At 31.9% G+C, this 16171-nt stretch overlaps 1 protein-coding gene across 14 annotated transcripts in view; it reads right to left on the bottom strand.

The window, feature by feature from the left end:
• Positions 1 to 16171, bottom strand: part of LOC143252764 (calcium uptake protein 1 homolog, mitochondrial-like) — an 84779-nt gene that overhangs the window by 20661 nt on the left and 47947 nt on the right. For 8 of the 14 annotated variants that reach the window (XR_013029132.1, XR_013029127.1, XR_013029128.1 and 5 more), the window contains exons 6-9: positions 11697 to 11747; positions 10867 to 10981; positions 7156 to 7238; positions 2662 to 2856 (exon numbers count right to left, since the gene is read on the bottom strand). Coding sequence is in view for 6 of the 14 variants with exons in the window: in XM_076505413.1 (XP_076361528.1) it covers positions 2662 to 2856; positions 7156 to 7238; positions 10867 to 10981; positions 11697 to 11747 (444 nt within the window). In the remaining 8 variants the exon portion in view is untranslated. The remainder of the gene's footprint in view (positions 1 to 2661; positions 2857 to 7155; positions 7239 to 10866; positions 10982 to 11696; positions 11748 to 16171) is intronic. The other 6 variants (XR_013029133.1, XR_013029134.1, XM_076505416.1 and 3 more) reach the window with 1 other exon arrangement.

Genomic DNA, 16171 nt, shown 5'->3' with positions numbered 1-16171 from the left:
ACTTATGTTCAAGATTGTTATGAACATTGGGTAAACTATGGATATCATACATGCATTTTCAATTAAAAAGATTGAATAATGAAGTCAAAAACAGTTTAACAAATATATCAAATAATAACTTTTCCATTTCAGATTTCAGCCTCATTTTGTTTACAGTTAAAAGAAGAAAAATTATGTCTGACTTCTGAAAGTTGTTTGCACATGAAATACAACAAAAACATTACATACAGTCCAGACCTGCATACTGGTCAATGCAACCACCCTTAATTACAGCCAAGTTAGCTCAGCCTCAAATATTTCCTTACATTTTATGTTTATAAACCACCTGCTATTATGGGTACTCCCACTGCAGTCAACTTGGCATGTGATGACCTGTTGACCAGTCCCAAGCAGTTTCTTTAAGCTCTTTATTGCAGCCACCCAAGCTGGCACTCATCTGCCCCTGCCCATATGAGACCTGCCAATCAAAGTGAGGCTACTGCTGCACTGATTAACACACACACACACACACACACACAATCAAATAAACAGTATGTTTTCATAGTCCTTTAAACTTTATTACTTGTAACACTTCTTGTTTGGTGTCTCTTTGGTCTTCTTGTGAACAAAAGTATGAGAAAATTTGTACATTAATTTTTGATACCTTAATTAATGAATGCCAATCAGTGAAACTACCAACTAAAAACCATGTAATGGCCACTTCTTGTCATTTCCACATCTAACATTAACAGAAATAGCAAAAGATTGTTGTTTCATGATTTGAGTATAATTACCACTAGGTATCATCAAATATGCACATAAACACCAGCACCAATCCTTGGCCCCTGATACAGTGTGGTGTAAGGAAAGGTCATGATCCCATTATCATCCTAAATTTTACATTTATCTATTAATCAAAAATACAATAAAGAATTTTATGTTTTACACAAAATATGCAAAAACAGATATGTAAAGATGTTATTACAATGTTCTGTATGAAACAGGAACATAGAAGAGTGACTATTATGGATGAGTTGTAGGGATATGTACTTTGCCTTTGAGACCTCAGTCTGATCCCAGCATTGACCCCACACAGTGACACCTGATAATACAGTCATTTGCTAAATCACCATTAACTGTTTAGACTCGCAGCTGACTGGATAAATGGGGCTGGACCATATATATGTACCATACACATATGGATACTTTAGACTGAAATATTGTAAGTCATCAACAATAAGCCAATCACAACTTTCAGAATTGAAAAAGAATTAACTTTGTATGTCATAAACAATCTTTAGTTTCCATACAAGTATTTTCTATCATTCATCTCCTAAACAATTATTAAAGTATGACTTAAAAAATAACAATTATGACACTATTACCAATTTTTATATTAAACTTGGCTAGCTACCTTTATTCTTTTTGAAAACCAATAAATAATGCTATATAAACATTTCTGATTGAATTTCCAAACTATCAGAAGTGCTGGATAAAGAAACAAGAAAAGCCTAAACATGAATAACTTTAAATAAAAGAATATTAATAGTTCCATAAAAAATCTTCTATGAAAAAGTCTTTGGCAGTTGAAAGGATAAACCCAGCTAACAATGACTTTTAATATGCAGGTTTAAAAAGAGAAGATTTGGTGCTAAAATATAAACAAAAATTAATTCATAAGTTATTGAAGAAGAGATGATTTTCAGTGGAGAACTCTTGAATTTGTAATGTCAAGATTTAAGTGAGAAATAAATATATGTGTATCAAACTATAAGTAAATAAAAAAAGCTGTATTAAGACAGAAGAAATCAAACTAGACTTGAGCATGAACTAACATGCATGACAAGCAAAATGAAGAACATAATAAACAAAGACAACACTTGGACACTTTATGCCACATAACAGGAATGTTTTCTCATCAGCAATCAAAGATAGGCTTCCTTAATAAACACCAAACCTGCATCATAACACAACTTCCCTATACAGCTAACCAAGGTGAAAATATCTTTGTCATATGTAACAATCACGAAGCAGTTCTCTACATATAAGTAAAGAGTAGAATACAACTATCTCAACAAAGAAAGTTGCAAATCCTTTGACCAGATTGGCCACAATAAGTACGAGGCTAAATTTAGCACAACTTTAATCAGATTTATCAAAAAGATATGTTGGAACTTTAACATTTTGTTAGCATGAAATCAACATTTTTTACAAGTCATATTAATTAGATGTTGAGTTCAGTCAATATAACTATTGTTCAAAACTTGTGAATTATATTTCCTAATTTAATTTTTACCATTTAAAAAAAATATTCATAAGATGAACTAGCAAAAGCATTTGGTGCAATTAAAAGTTTTATCATTCTTAAAGTGATGTAAAACTCACATCTATTACACTGTAACAAATTATGCTCACCATACTAAGAATGGGTGATTTTACCAGTTAAAACTATCTTAGTGTAAGAATGTGATAAAATTACTAGTTTGAGTGTAATTAAAATATTAAGAGAAAAATAATCAAAACTAATGACTTATTCTATAATAAATATTTGGTATTTCAATATGTACAAACTACATTAAACCAATTATGTTTAATGATTACACAAGAAAGATTTTCTAGAGGAAAAGATGGTTAAACACATACATATATTACTGTTCTATATGTGAATGTCAAAATCCTTACTTCTAGTGCAAGAATCTCCGACTGAAGCTGTTTCTGAAAATCTAGAAATTTCTCCACTGTTAGTTTCTTTTTGTGATCATGACCAAAAAAATAAGTTGCTAATCCACTACTAACACCTTTATAAATGTTTCCTGTATTGGAGTGATCACGATGTCTCATCCCCATACTTGTCTGGTTCCTGATGATTGTCTGCACCTTTACATTGAACAAAATAAATTTCAGACAAAACTATTTCTTCTAAAAAAACAAAAAAAAAAATCTCAATAAAATACCAAATGTTCAAATATTCAATAAGAAATTCTGAACATTTTCTACTAAAACTTGACATAGTGCTATTTACTCAATAAATATTGTGACTATTAGATCCATCTGGAGTGGAAAATGTTGTATCCAAAACAGTGTAATCACAACCTAAACATCATAATAGTTTAAGCTGTAGAAGAAATAATGGCTGGACAACACCTTATTCATATATTGCAGTCTGGCTGAAGGTTATATGGTTAAAATTTTATTCACAAATTTTCACTCCTATTTTCTTCAAATATTTTGTATGTATAATGTAACCAATATTGCTGTGTATCAGGAAGTTACTGGAGAAGTGAGCTTAACAAATAAGACAAAACTTAATTAAAAAAACAATTTATTTACTAATTTAACACATAAAAGGATTGAGAACAATTATAACCCTAAGTTATTTACACCTTCTATACACTGTTGCCTAGACTCTCTTAAATATATTTCATAATAAGGATCACACAGGAACTTGCTCAAAACTCTTAATAGAACATTCAGGCACATTCTATCTTAAAAAAACTTATTCTTAAAACAACGCTGAAAACCTTTCTGTTCAACAGACAAAACCACTTAAACATTGACAATAAATAAAATAAGGGATTTCACAACTGACTTGTTTGTTCATATTTTTATTGTTTAATAATCTACAGCAAAATCAAATAGACATTATGCATCAGAAACTACAAAGATATACTATGTGCTATAAATGTACATGAACTATTTAAAAGTTGATTATTTTCACTGAAAGTTGCTTTATATGGTAACAAATACAAAACTGATATTATGTTAGCCTGAGCAGCTACTTATGTACTCGACACGTGCTGAATGAAAGTTTACACAAAGCTTTATTTAAAGTAATGTTTTACACACATTTGTTTTACTTGAAAAGGCTGCTTCTCTACATGTAAAATTTAACATGTGCTTAGTGGGGGGTCTGTCTTACTCCAAGAATATATTTGCCCATTGCTGTGCATTCAAAAAGCCAAAGCATAAGATAATTACAAATTAATAACTTAACATCTACAAAGAAGAATTGCAAAAAAGTATGCAAACAAGGCTGAGGATCTACCACTGACAGTTTGCTCTAAGTACTAATACTTATTATGACTCCACTACAAAATTATTACAAGTGATATCTACTGTAGTGTGGGAATACACAGGAATTTTTAAAAACCAAGTATTTTTAAAATTTAATTAAACTTTCTTAATTTTGTTGTGCTGTGAAAGTTTCTAAGTCCCTCATTTTCTGCTATTAAAAAATCCAGTGATTTCCTAGAGTGCACATTACATAGAAGCCACAACTCATTCATTTTCTAACAGACTAATTAGAAAGTTCTACATGAAAGATATGCTGTTTCATATAGCTAGAGCTATATTTAAATAGTTGATGTTAAGGGAGCAAATGTAAACTTTGTTGATAATTGGCAACTATTACTAAGTATGCTGTTGTTGATCATTTTGCAGCACTATTTATATCACCTTCTAACAAACACTTGAGTACAGCAGGCTATTGAAGAACTTACATATGTGACATGTAGACCTAACAAGATAAGCATGTTATTGCATCTATTTAGACTGCATCAATGTTCTATTATGTTAGAAGAAACATTATTCCATTCTGATGAGAATGCTCTGTGGCTGCTTTTGTTACATATGAAAGCTGGTAATTAAATCTGTGATGATACAGTCCTTGCCTTCATATTAGTCCTTTGAGAAAAATTTTACATTTTGTTTATTGTATATACATACCAGTAAATGTAGTTATTTGTTGTTCTAACTTTATTTATTTTTAATAAGTTCAGTGTTTGGATGGGTTGACAAAAAAAGGTAATGCAACAGTAAACTACTGAAAACATGTAGCTATAACATTCAACTGAACACATATTCACATACATACAACTTAAGTTAACATAAAAACATAAGAAACAAGATAAGTAAAAAATTTAAATTTGAAAAACAGGGAATAGGGATCTGTGTCCTGCCCACCATAGGTGTCAAAACCTGGATTCTAGTGTTGCAAGTCCCCAGACATACCACTGTTCTACTAGGGGGCAAAACAAGTTGAATCTAGTTGCAAAAATTATATTTTCAAACCTACACCTATAGACTCTAAAAAACGTACACCAAGCTGAAAATAGTGTCTACATTGTTTTCTCAAACTACATTAAATTATGTAGTGCATCACCTATATTCAATAATATAGGTTCTACATTGTTTTCTCAAACTACATTAATTATAATTATGTGAGATTAACTTAGTAAAACCATTCTCACCCACATCTCATGATTAGACCACTAATTATACCCATGAAGACTAAATTTGACATAAAAACTCCAATCATCTCAAATCAATTTACATTTTCTATTTACATCAAAGATATACATCAAAGGTTTTAAGCTTAATTCATCATTCATTTAATGCAGTAATAAGAATATATTTTATGTTAGTTTTAGAATTCTTCTTTCTAGAAAGTTCCTCATCTTGTCTGTTACACAATTGTCTGATTGTAGCAAAATATTTGTTGACATCTAATAATAAACAAAATGCACATTACTGATCAAAACAAAGAAAACATTAGTATTTTATAGTAGTCCACTACAAAAATACTAGTTCCTTAAAATTATCAGTAGCACCATAGAAACAAATTCAACTTTCATACTACATAACAGTAAGAAACTAAAAATAAAGACTTAACTATTTAACACTACAAGTTGGTGAAATTCAAACTTCTTTTGCTAAATTTCTAAGTGTACACTATTGTAAAATGTCAGCAATCCCATTTATTGCTTTAATATCCTATTCATTTTCCAATAATGTATTTTACTAGGACCTGAAATAAACTTAATAGTGAATGAATTTAAACATTTTAAATGTGGTTTAAAAGTATATGAGTTTTAGTTTATTGTCAAAAATTTCAAACTCAATGGTGTATTTTCATCATAATACAAATCACCTAGCATATAACAGTATGTGACAACCATTTATCACGCTGTAACAATGAATTATAGTTTTTAAAATGGATAATTTTTTAACATGTTGGTGCTATAATTTTTGTTATAATTAAAGATAAACATTTACTTTGCAAAGAAACAAAAATCAGAAAATCAGTTGTTTTATCTTATCTATTTTTATTTAATTTCTTTTCCACATTATGTCAAATATTCATTTCAAAACTGACATTCATGTTAGTAACAATACAAGCACAATAATCATAAGGAGCAAAAAATAATAAAGTTATGGGTCTGACACCTCAGACCTCCAAACCAGGTCAGGATGGAGCCTGGTGGGGACAAGCAAAAAAGTAATGTTTTTTGAAGCTCCTGCATTTTCAAAAATTTAAAGAGATAAAAACTATCAACCAAAATGGGAATGTTGAGTAGTGTCACTTCTTCCAACTTCTTTCTTTAGTACTGCTAGTATTGGCCTATACATTTGAAATAAGGTAGTGGACTGAGATAGTTAACTAGTCAATTTTCCCCCATGTAAATAAATATTTGAGTGGGTACTTGAATAACCATATGGTCAGCTTGTCCTCTGTTTATTTTTCTGACCTGTTCTTCATACATGGTGAATCTCTGTGAATCATGATTTATAGAATATTCATATACCATACACACTACCTTTTCTTATATAAAACCCATGAGGCTGTGGCATACTTTATTCATCTTATTTCCAACTGTTATTGAAAGTTCCATTATTGTTTGTAATCAGATCTATAAAACTATTTTTAAAATTGGTATCAATTTCTTTGGTTCTATACTCAGTATTTTTAATACATTTCACTGTAACGTTTTTCTAAAGGATGTATACTTTCCAACTGCCATTGAAACAATGCAATCATCTGCTACAGTTCAAAATTCCAGTCCACATTTTTCCTCAACTGCACTCAAAACACAAGATTCTATCACCTCCAAACATACACACACTCCAGTTATGGTCTAAAAGTAGATAACTCTCTTGTAGCTTAATAAAGAAATGCACTTAAATGGTACATTACTTTTAAATATTTTAATCACATAAGCCACTAATACAATATTACATGAAATAAAAACTTTAAGATCTTAAGACTGTTTTTACTAAGAAATGCTGGCTGTGTCTTATAGTAATAATCCTGCATTTGAAAAATATTCCAGTGAAAATTTAACAAATTAAGACTAATACTGTAACATCTAAATATAAATTAAAAGACATTAATCTCACCTTTTCAAACTCTTCAAAATCTACTTCACCATCTCCATTTAGGTCAAACATTTTAAAAGCAATCTCAAAGTGTCGTTTGGAAGCTTAACGGGAACATCAAGAATGTTTTATAAGTAATAATTACTTGTATTTAATTTTTAACACACTTTTTATCTATTAGTATAGATTAAGTAAACATTACATGAATAATATCAAAGACATGGAGTTATAATTACTTATAACTTATTTTGTTATATTAAAATGTGTGCCAACTCTTTTAAAAGACTGATAGTTAACCAAAGAACATTAAATTTTCAGAAGAGAGACTCCAAAATCCATGTAAAGGATTACCACTCTTAAAGCTATTTGAATCCAGGTAAATTAGTGTTACAGAATACTACTGAATACATGGGTGGTTCCACACAGTATTTATATAATGGCATCATTGCTCTTGATATAACTTATACAAATGGTACATAACTACAGAATCAAACAGACTTCACTCTATTTCATTAAAAGCATTTCTAGACATTTTTCACAAAATTTTTGCAAACTTATATGAAAGTTATTGCTGTTTTGGCTAATTGCCAAAACACATACACCTATAAGTTTGAATCTATAAATTTTAGCTCTGTATCAGTCTCCACAAAAAAGCACAGAAGTATTTTCCTAAAAATACAATGTATGAAATTAAAAAAAAAAAAACGTTTATCTTAAACTTAAATCATTAAATTGTAGTAATAAACATTTACATAAATATAAAGATACATTGAGTAGTGGAAATCCATTATACATGGACAGACTTACTGCCGAGTCATTCACGGGAGCTTCTAAAGATATAAAATATATCTAAGATATCTCTGAAACTTTAAAGGTTACACTGATATTGGAGTGTGAGCTAATTTGATGTTTGACTTCATATAGAAACTAGAAGGCAACTTGATATATTAAAAAGTATCTTACTACAGAACAACCTGCAGTCCTCAAGAAGAAACTGGATAACTGAACATCAATGTTTATGAGGCATAGAAGATAAATACATTACACATAAAATTGTCATCTTGTTTTGAAGACAGATTTTGCAAATTACTATCACTGAACCTTCAATAAAATGCACTAGTCTGATGCCTTATAGTGGACAACATTGTCACACCACTAATAAAGCCAGTAAATGTTTATATTAGTTCACCATAAACCAGTTGGGTTTTCTTTTCTTTTTTTTCTTTTTTTGTCAGAAAGCTATAAATATCCACAAAAATGTCAAATAATTAACCAATATTGAAACATCTGGTCAGGGAAATAACTTTAGAAACATTCAAGAAATAAATGATGATACAAATGAAATGCATTACAAGGATAAAAGAATCTATATGGCTTAATATACCCTACAAATTAAATTTCAAACTCAAAGCATCCCTTAAATAATAAGAATTTATACAAGGACATTATATGAACTAAATGAGGAAATGTTTCTTGAAATTGGAAGAAACAAATCACAAACAAGCTTCTTGTACCAACTGAAGTAAAAATGTTGTTTTTGTGAATTAGGTAAACACTTTGATAAAATCAATGCATCTATTTAGTTACAAGACATAAAATATTAAACACGAGCATATAACTGAATAATATGATTACTATAGTTCTCAGAGAAGACAAAAAAACAAACAAAAAACAAATATACCAAAAGAAACTACCATTATTTTTAGTGATTATACAAACCCATATATATATATATATATATATAATCAACAAGTTCAACTAAAGTTTCTCCATTTTTGTGTTGGTGCTCTACATGTAGTATGACATTCTTGTTAACCAAATGTCAAAATGTCCTAAATGTGCACTAATTTATTTACTCAGATAAAGTTGCAAAAACCAGTAGATAGAAATTATCATTTTGTCCTTTAGTATGATATTCTGGGGAGAAGCAAACCCATATCAAGAGGTGGGTCATATTCTTAAACAATTTGATATGATTTAGGGGTTTGATTTCCCTGTAAACTTTGTTTGAATAGTCAATTATATAATTAGCACTGATTTCTTGAATACTGCACTTTAACGTTTTTGACTGGATTTTTTCAGAAGCTAACATTTCTCTACACTGAAAATAATAGTTTTCCTCAATTATTACTGCCCTCTATATGCACAATTTTCACTTGCCACTAGCCTTGGTACTCCAGCCTACTTTCAAATGTTTGATGTGGTACAGCTGAAATGTAGCAGGCAAACAAGCATGTAACAGCCCTCCACAAATAGGAGGTGTGACACATCCTTCTAGTACAGTTGACTCCATCTATGTTGTAGAACCCAACCTTCACTTCAAGATTAGGCACCAAAGAAGTATCAGAAGTGGGAAGGAAGATTTGAAAGTGTAAAAATAGGTAAGTATCTATCAAGACATACTTTAAATGTAGGAAAATGTTAACTTCTGACACAATACCTTACCTTCTCTCACACAGCTAGAATCCTACATTAACCTGGTGAAGATGACAGTGCAAAAATATCAAGAAGAGCATCATTTAGAATATGTCTAAAGAAGATAACCCAAGAAGTGAGAATCTCAATGAAGGGAAAATACCCAAGTGGGAGACCACACTACATTTGAACCAGATATACTCAATGTCTTTGAAGAATGAATATGTATCCAACTGGACAGAAAGAGGTACCCCTGAGAATCACACAGATGGACCAGTAATGTAAAGTGACTAAAGCACATTAGGCAGTAATTGGTGGGTCAACTCCAGCCAAAATCCAGCAGCACAGGGACTAAAACATCTTGGCCATTCCTAGGATTCCTACCATCTTCACCTAAGGACCAGGAATCAGAAGCGAAAGAGGACTTTCATTCCATGAACCAAAATTGGTACATGTATACAAACCTAGTACACAGCTAAAACCAAATCCTCAGAATCCTTTAACCAAGCAATGGCCATTAGGCATTGGGAAATATTATTCAGTTGTGGTAGGGAGTTCCCAACCCAACTACATATCTGAGAACTTATGTTGGCTAGTCCAGTTCCATCCAACATCAGTACACCCAATAACCAACATCCAAACAGCAGTAAGAAGGGAAGTTCCAAGAGAGAGGGATGAACTGCATGTAGTGGAAATTCACCAAGTCCAAAATGAATCAGTATATGGAATTGTATTTCAGTTTCATGGTAGAAAGAGTCCACACCATCTTATACCAGAAGAATACCACCCAGTAAGAATACTCCAAGGTCCACCACCCCAGCAACTAAAAGCTGATAAGTGACAAGCATTCCCATAATTCACTGGAAGAGTGGGAAAAAACAAAAAGGAGTTTGAAGGAACAAAACACTGTAAAAAAAAAAAAAAGTGCAATAGCTGATCACAGAACTCTATTTAAAAAGCAGGCCAAACCTTAAGAATCTAGCCAGGAAGAGAGGGTAGCAATCCCTTCCCTGCTCTAATCATGCTAGTCTCCACGTATACAGATTGGGATAGGCATAAACAAATACTAGTATAATTCTGAAAATATTAGCAATTTTTAATTCATGAATTACACAATAAAATGTCTTTTTTTTTTTATAACTGAAAAGTTAAGTGAATTCCCAAAAGGAATTGTTTGCTTCATTAGTAAGTATGTTCTTTTTTTCTTATTTGCACTCAAATGTTTCAGTAGTTAATCAACAAAGATTTTCCTCACAAACATTATTTTCATCTCTATGACAATTACTTGCTCGCTTTAAAAAATCATGTTGTACTTACCTGAAAGGATTGTTAACAAAAAAATGTAATCTGAGAAGTTAATTAAACCAGAGGCTCCAATTCTGTAAAAAATGCTGTCTTCAGTTAGGCCTAAATTTGAAGGGGTGTTCACTTCCTGCAAAATAAAATACAATAAAGAAATAAATAGTCTTTACTTTTAGACTTTTTCTTATGTAAAGCAGGAATTAAAAATCGTTAGTAGATACTTTGATACAACTGCTCCTATCATAAATTATAAATAAATAGTATAAGAGCTTGCAGTCAGGCAATAAAGAGGGGGGAATTTTGAAACTTACAGTAAAATCCATAGTTTCAAAACTACAAAATAAATATGAAATATTTTCAACATAAAAAACTGCTAAATACTGCAAAGCAAACATACAACTTGACATTGTTGATTGAGTTTGTAAAGAACAGTAAATACTTTCATTCCAAACAATGTTTGCACCAAAATCACTTACCATACCAAGTATATACATGTCAGGAACACTAAATCTTTAGAATATTCCTTTAAATTTTATGGCATCACAACAGTTTAAACTTAATGACTGACTATATCTAACAAAAACAAAACTCCAAACCTATGAGTATACATACAGGCTCATAGCTTAGTAAATAATCCAGAAAGTTTAAAGGCTGTTTAATGATCTTATCTGGACAAATTACAAAACCTTCTAAACCAGAATGAAAACATTTATGTTTTACAGCTAAAGAAAAGAAAAACTTTACATGAAGTTCAACACGTTATGAGATGATGATATTAGCATTTTAATAAACACACATAAACATTCAGAGAAGAAGGATCTGAAAACAATAGGTAATTTGCTCACATCATGGGCCTCAACCTGCAGTCGGAAATCTTCAGAGTGAAGGCAGTCAGTCTGACATTGGAAAGGAAAACACACATGGATAGATAAAGATTAATTAGTAAGGAAAAGCATCTTTGACAAAGTTAATTAGATGACAGGCTGAAGTCATTAGTATCGGGTCTAAGCAAACAATTTTCAGATTGCATTGGTCAACTCAGATATCACCTGCTAATATTTTAATACATAAATAAAACACTCATCTTTCTATATCCAGTAATTTGACACTGTGTATTAACTACTTAGTCAATTACATTAAGTTGGTAAAATTATATGCTTTTTAATACTCAATTATCTATCAGACTGAAAAACTTAAGCTAAGTCAACTTTCACCCTTTACAACAAAAACTACCCATGTTATCTGTCAGCTACACAAGTCATAAAATAATTTGGTATAATGCTGTATGTAAAATTCCCTTATCTGCCAATATTTATCTATTACAGAATAACTTAGTAAATATCTATAGTAATTATTTCAATTTCCTGGGAATTTCGTTTTCATAGCTCTGGCACCAAATAACTTACTATGTTAATTTTACCACTGAAGTTCTAAAATATACAACATAAGTCTTAATTTTTTAATATTCTATGTTTTTTATAGAAACAAGTTGATAAAACTAACAACATATTTTGCAGAACATTTAAGAGAGATTTTTTTTCTTATAAAATCATGAATCAAAGATAATAGTTACAAAACGTTTTTGAGTCTCACATATGACAAGATTTCGATACAATAAAACATTTTTTTTAACAGTCACTCTGTCAACCAATGATGTAATTGATATGAAATAGTTATAAGCCAGAGCATTTCATTGAGAAACAAATTTTCTGTTTGCTTTCATGCAATAAATAATTTTAAAATACTAGTATTCATTTTTTGCTGCAAACTCTACATTTATTATAGAAAATTATTCAAAGCAAAGAATTAAATTAACAAAGACACATTGCAGCAAGTTAAAACATGTATTATGAAAAACAACAAAATTTAACATTTTATTTAAATATGATTATTATCACATAGTATAGGTGTTTAACTATGTAACTCTTATTATTCTTTGGTATGACACAGCAATTTATTAAAGTTCTCTTAATTAACATTCAAATAATATGTATGTGTCCACACCTTATGAAGCAGAAGAAGAGAGATAGTATAGGTTCTTCAATAATGCATCAACGAACCTTAAAGTTAATGAGACATAAAAACATCTTATATACAAGGTAAAGTCTATACACTAGTATTCAGCCTTCTTTAAAGCACGCCTCTTCCTCTTCTACTTCACTAATAATTAAAATTACAAAATTATTTATATCCATAAATCAGAAAGTGTATATAAACACCACAACTATTTTAAACACTCATTCCATGCACCAGTACACACTGGTAAGTAGTATTTATATCACTGATGTAGAAGTGTGTATATCTGAATGTAACATATGATTATGAAAATATAAACAATTACCAAATAAATCATTATGACTTAATAATGACGATTTAGGGTCTGGATTTGGTCTACCATGAGTCAAAGTTAAATCATGGATAAGTTACAACACAATTTTTCCATATAAACTAATCTTTATAATTCTTAATACACTTATTGTCATTATCAAGCAACTATTAGAAGAAAGTATAGTACCTATTTACCTTGATCCTGAAACAAAAATGGATACATCATTGTGATAGCAGCTATAACACTGGATTGAGTAGGATATGTTTTAAGTTTCATGATAATCAGATAGGAATCGTCTAACAATAAAAGTTATTTATAGATATTCCACAATCAAACTCAAATACCAAACAAGTAAGTTAAAACATATGTCACACATAATTCAAAACATTCTAACAATAATTAAAAAATAGCAGTTAGTGTCACTGATTTTCCTATTTCCTCCTTACCTCTAAAGCTTTTCCTTTATCATATTATTAATGAATTACATTAGACAAAAATAATTATATCTTCACATTAAAAATACAGAAAGATAATTATTAGTTTTAACACAAAAAACATGACATCAATAACTCACACTTTCAACTTTAATAGTGAAACATACTGATAAATGTTTAGACCTGGTTGAAGTAGTTTAATATACAAAGATTCCTTGATCCAAAGTGCTTTCTCATTTTATATACTATATATTTATATACTTTATATACTAGTATTCAAATTTTTTTTCTAAATAGCTTCAAAAAGAAGCACAGCTGCTTGATGTGTGGTATGAAGGTCAGCTTACTGTCAAAGATAAGCCTCAAGAACTTTGTCTCGGAGACCACAGACAGCATAACTTCACCAATTTGGATTTCAGGATCTGGGTGAATACTCCGTTGGAAGCAAAAGTGCATGCAAACGGTTTTAGAGAGAGAAAAGTTAAAGACGTTTGCTGTGGTCCATTTCAGTAAACAATTGAGAGCAGTCTGTACCTGTCACTCAATATACCTCATGTTCAATAACTGACATGAGATGTCAAAGTCGTCAACATAGAGCCCATTTGCAACAGTAAGAGGGAGTTGTTCAGTGATGACATTAATCTTTATACTGAAAACAGTAACACTCAAAACACAGCACTGAGGGCCTCCAAGGTCGTGTGGGTTCAACACTTTCCTGTTCCTTTCTGCAGGACCTATTATGGAGGTCTCACAAAATGCCACACCTCCATGTCATATCATAAGCCCTCTCAATGTCAAAGAATATTGATATAAGATGTCGTTTGAGAAGCAGGAGATAGATAGTACAGCACTTCATAGTGTACATCATCAGGTCCAACCAATGTACTGCCAGACCAATGAAGGGCCAGTTTGAGTTCCACCAGTGTAAAGGAAAGATTATAGTCATAGAGACAATCAGCTCGAAAGGAAAGGGTTGATTGCTCTGCTCGAGTCTTAGTAGCAAAGGAAGCAGAGGAAGAAGCTGAAGTGCTAGAGACCCGGCAAGATAGAGAGGGGGACAGAATTATATTGCCCACTGATCTTTCGAATCTTGTCACATATGGCTTTGGTACTGGTGGTAGAAGATATGCTGGTTGTAAACTTAATCCAAGATTCCTTCTGGCTTTGACGTCTTACCCACCGAGCACGTCCACAGGCCTGCTAGAATGTGATGCAGTATGAGAGTATGGAATACCTATGAAAAGTATCCCAGGTCCATTTTTGAACCATCCATGCCATGTGGCAGGCAGGATTCCACCACAGATGAAGATATTGTGGGAAACATGTTGAGGTTTAAGGAATACAGTGTATAATACAGTCAGTTGCTGCTGCCACACAGTCATCTATTGATGGCAGGATCAAGTTCTGCAAGAGCAGTAAAAGAGGGTCAGTTTGCATGATCCAGCTTCTACCGGGGCATGCGGGTTGGGTGGCAACAATCACTGCCCGTCTCTCTCAAAATTATAGGAAAATGATCACTGCCTCATGGATTATTATCAACCCTCCATGAAAAATGGTAAAATAGTGAAGGGAAGCAAACTGAGAGATCAATAGCAGTGAAGGACTGACTAGGTGCATGAAAATAAGTACAAGAACCAGTATTGAATAGAGAAAGGTTTTGATCAGTGAGCATGTGCTCTACAGAGCAACCCCTCCTATCAATAATATCAGCACTTCCCCAGAGGGGATGAACACCATTAAAGTCCTCCCAGACTAAAAAGGGAGATGGCAACTGTTCAATAAGAACATTAAGGTCTGATTAATCATAGGTCTCTCCAGGTGACAAGTAGAAAGAAAAAACAGTGATGGTATGACCCAAGGAAACATGGATGGCAAAGACAGAGAGAGCACATGCTGATCAACCAACAGTGCCACCCCTCCACGCACTCATCCAACACACAGCCTGTCATTTCTGTACAAAGAAAACTCCCAAAAGGTGACTGTATCAGCAGGTTTCAGAAATGTTTCCTGTAAGGAAAGACATACAGGATGGTAGGAAGCAATTAGTGTTTTGATGTCATCCAGATTAGAATGTGAACCTCGACAGTTCCATTGTATCAGGGTGGCCATTTTTATTTACATGTAAGTGAATTGGGTGGAGAACCCTTTTGTTTACGACCACGTCTTTTTTCTTTATTGTCTTTATTTGAGAGATGTCTATAGATTGGGTCGATTTGGCAGGTCTTTGCTGTTGGAAGAGGATTCCAGTGAGTGAGGACATGAAGAAATGATCATTTTGCATCTTGGGGTGGGAGAAGAAGATGTATACGAGGAAATGCCTACACCTGGAACTGAAGGACGTGGGTCTTGAGATTTGTTGGAATGTATGTAAGGGACAGAGATGGGTGTTGAAGTTGATTCATCAACTTTTTAAACCATGGAGGTCAAAAGACTTTTCATTTGGTTTGAGAACTATTTTTTTTATAACACTGGTACTTGGTTGATCCCAACCCAAGTGGACCAGCTGACTGAACCAAGGAGGCCACCCCAAGGCTGCTCGTCTACAGAAATTCAAGGC

This window comes from Tachypleus tridentatus, chromosome 6 (assembly GCF_004210375.1).
Source record: "Tachypleus tridentatus isolate NWPU-2018 chromosome 6, ASM421037v1, whole genome shotgun sequence".
Classification (NCBI taxonomy): Eukaryota; Metazoa; Arthropoda; class Merostomata; order Xiphosura; family Limulidae; genus Tachypleus; species Tachypleus tridentatus.
The sequence above is the reverse complement of the archived record's forward strand: the minus strand, read 5'-3'. Positions and strand labels throughout refer to the sequence as shown.